The sequence below is a fragment of the Gracilinanus agilis genome, unplaced genomic scaffold, assembly GCF_016433145.1.
Source record: "Gracilinanus agilis isolate LMUSP501 unplaced genomic scaffold, AgileGrace unplaced_scaffold27272, whole genome shotgun sequence".
In the NCBI taxonomy this organism is placed as follows: domain Eukaryota; kingdom Metazoa; phylum Chordata; class Mammalia; order Didelphimorphia; family Didelphidae; genus Gracilinanus; species Gracilinanus agilis.
This window is the reverse complement of record NW_025359438.1, coordinates 1-3,477: the sequence shown is the minus strand read 5'-3', so window position 1 is coordinate 3,477 and position 3,477 is coordinate 1. Positions and strand designations below refer to the sequence as shown.

The 3,477-nt window shown below is 36.7% G+C and overlaps 1 protein-coding gene across 1 annotated transcript; it reads left to right on the top strand.

The window, feature by feature from the left end:
• Window positions 1-9: 9 nt before the first annotated feature.
• On the top strand, window positions 10-558 carry LOC123254639 (olfactory receptor 1030-like; the record flags this gene model as incomplete). Its single annotated transcript, XM_044683616.1, has 1 exon — window positions 10-558. A coding segment is annotated over one exon (549 nt), but the record flags the coding sequence as incomplete, so codon positions are not given.
• Between the last annotated feature and the right edge of the window lie 2,919 nt (window positions 559-3,477).

Here is a 3,477-nt window from a genome sequence, read left to right as displayed (position 1 = left end):
AATCCACTTCTCTATAGTAGCAAAATGTCTAAGAACATCTGCATCTCCCTGGTCACAGCACCCTATGTTTATGGCTTTGTCAATGGTCTGATACAAACTATCTTGATGCTCCATCTATCCTTCTGTGGCCCTAATGTGATTAACCACTTCTACTGTGCTGACCCACCTCTCATGGTCCTAGCCTGCTCAGACACTTATGTCAAAGAAACTGCCATGTTTGTAGGTGCTGGTTCCAACCTCATCTGTTCTCTCATAATCATCCTCATCTCTTATATGTTTATCTTCATGGCCATCTTGCGCATCCGTTCAACTGAGGGCAGACGGAAAGCTTTCTCTACCTGTGGCTCCCATCTGACAGCAGTCACTATTTTTTATGGGACTCTTTTCTTCATGTATTTAAACCCTCCCTCAGAGACATCTATAGAACAAGGGAAAATCGTAGCAGTTTTCTATATTTTCGTGAGTCCTATGTTAAATCCCTTGATCTATAGCCTAAGGAATAAAGATGTAAAAGATGCTATGAAGAAAATTATCAAAAGGAATTTACAGGCTAAATAACTTATTGGTTTAATTATATTTGTGTTTCTCTGATCTGACACTCAGCTTCTCCTCAAAATGATTCTTTGTTTAATTTACAGAGACCACATCCTGCATGAGATGTTTTGGTTCATGTCAAGAAGTCAATGAGGAAACAGGGTTTCTCAGGATCTACTCTCTTTTCTTTTCTCTTCCTCTTCCTTTTCTCCTCCTCCTGTTCCTTCTCTTATTCTTCCTGCTCCTCTTTCTCCTCTCTATGATTCTCTCTGTCTGTCTCTGTCTTTCTCATTCTCTCATCACATTGGCCAAGGTTAAATTTCATTGGACTTTTAATATTTTCAAAATAATTAATTTAAAATCTAAAATTAAAATTAAAAATTTAAATTAAATTAATATTTAAATTTAAATGTTATTTAATTTTAAATTAAAATAATAACTATATTATCATCACTGAGACTCACTACAAACCTGGAATGGGATATGGAAATTCCAGGGAATGACTGGCACAGAGCCATATGGCACATCTACACAAATCTTCCCATATCTTCATTCAGTAGTTTCTCCTCTATACCAGTGATGGGCAAACTATGGTCTGCAGGCCAAATGCAGCCCCCTGAAATGTTCTATCTGACAAATATGATGAGTAGGATACAATACAATATAACTTCGAAAGAGTTGCCTTAGAAACAGACTGACAGATGAGCATTTCCCTTCCTTTGGCCCCCTCTTTAAAAAGTTTGCCCATCACTGCTCTATACCACTTAAAACAAACAAAAATTCTTTAATTTTATTAGGATAAAGGCTGCTCATTGAAGAAACTATCATCATCAATATGTGTCTGCAATTCTACAAACAGTAGCCTTAGAGAATTCCTTGATATCACTGAGAGGTTAAGAGAAGTGCTCATGATCACACAGACAATATGTATGAGAGGCTAGACAGGGCATTAGCTTTTATCAAAATGGCTGATAATCTATACACTCAGTCAGACTATCTCTCTATTCCTAGACCAACTCTCTAGCCACAATACCATATTGTCTAATTGTATAAAAGAGCAAGCAATAACAAACTGATCAATCTGAATTCTTTATGAAAGACATGGTGGCTTTTTATTTTAACTATTGAACAAAAAGTCTAAAAGGAATTGTCACAATGAAACAGAAGGTCTTCTTTCAAATATAAATTTGAAGGCCATTTCTTTGCTGCCAGTTGAAGGGTATAACAACACACATTTAAAAAATGTTTACTTTGAGAATAGTATTATGCTAGGTAGACACTGGAAGATGTACAAAATAGATAGGACAATCTCTGCCCTAAATTAGTTTATTCTCTTTTTTAAGTGGTCATAATAGAACCAGAGGCTAAAAGCTGAGAAGGAATGAATTCCATCCATCGAGTTTTTGATGGGATAGGGATCTGTCCCATTTTATGGTCCCTATTCATATCTTAGAAGCTGTCACAGACCTGAAAAATAAGAGGTATTTGTTAGATGACTTTTTATTGTTTCATTAGAGTAAAATAAAGATACTCAGACTTAGATTCAGGAGAATTAGGTTTGAATACTATGGGGGAATAACCTGAAACTTATCCAGTGGCAATGTCAGTCAGAGAGGGACACATCTCATTGTTTGTTCCATAAGATTAATTTTTTTTAAACCCTTGTACTTCAGTGTATTTTCTCATAGGTGGAAGATTGGTAAGGGTGGGCAATGGGGGTCAAGTGACTTGCCCAGGGTCACACAGCTGGGAAGTGGCTGAGGCCGGGTTTGAACCTAGGACCTCCCATCTCTAGGCCTGACTCTCACTCCACTGAGCTACCCAGCTGCCCCCATAAGATTAATTTTGAGCAAAATCATATAGACATTTAAATTATAGATGATATATTTTATGCCCATTAATCTTCCATCTATTCTTCAAATATTTTGTGTATGATTCTTTGCTGTTGTCTTATAATGTGATCTCTTTGAGGGCAGGGACAATGTAATTTTTGTTTTTTTTTGTTTATACATCCAGTGCTTTGTGCAGTTTCCAGTACATTATATGTGCTCAATCAACATGGGTCAGCACTGGCTCATGTTGACCCTAAAAAGATTTATCTCCTGCATCCTGCTTTCTGTTGGGAGGAGTTGGCATTAGTCCTCCACCTAGAGACCATCATCATGTGAAACTAGTAGGATTTGCCAACAAAAGTTTGAAATAAATTAAAACATCCTACCCCATTTGCTGGAAATTCTAGCTTGAAGAGGATTGTCAAGTTTTAAGACTATGGGTAGGGAGTAAAAGTGCAAATGTGGAGTGCCAATTGTCCACTGATTTATATTCTGTGAAGTGCCAAGATTTCTGCTATTTGCCAGAGATGGGTGACAAAATAGCTGAATTTAAAATTCACTACTTTACTAGGAACAACTAAAATTGCTGCAGCTGCACTATGAAGGAGAGTACAGAACATAAAATACTTAAGGATGGAGTGAAAGCTATAAGCAGCAAGCTATGTATTGACCAATAAAAAGATGGCAGGACCATTAAAACTATAAATCTTCTCTAAATACCATAAGAGCAGCACATATGAATCTTGCTTTACTACACACATCTTGTCCTCATTTATCCTTGGTTGATTGGTGAATATCATAAATCAGATGACTGATGAGGTACTGTTTGAAATAATACCTGCTAAGGAGTAACGTTGCGAGAGGATAGATCTCAAACACCAATCTTCTATAGGTAATTTTCTATTGAGACAATGGCAGAGGTTGGGACTATGCAATGAAGGAGTATACTAGACTATTACTTATGCCACAGATATTACTAGGCAGTATTCAGTACTACTAAAGGCATGGAAACTCTCCAGGATATTTTGGATATATGAGCAAAAAAAAAGCATCTGAGAATTAATCATTTTACTGGCTCAAAATGTTCACAGATGTAACCCAAGAAGTGTAC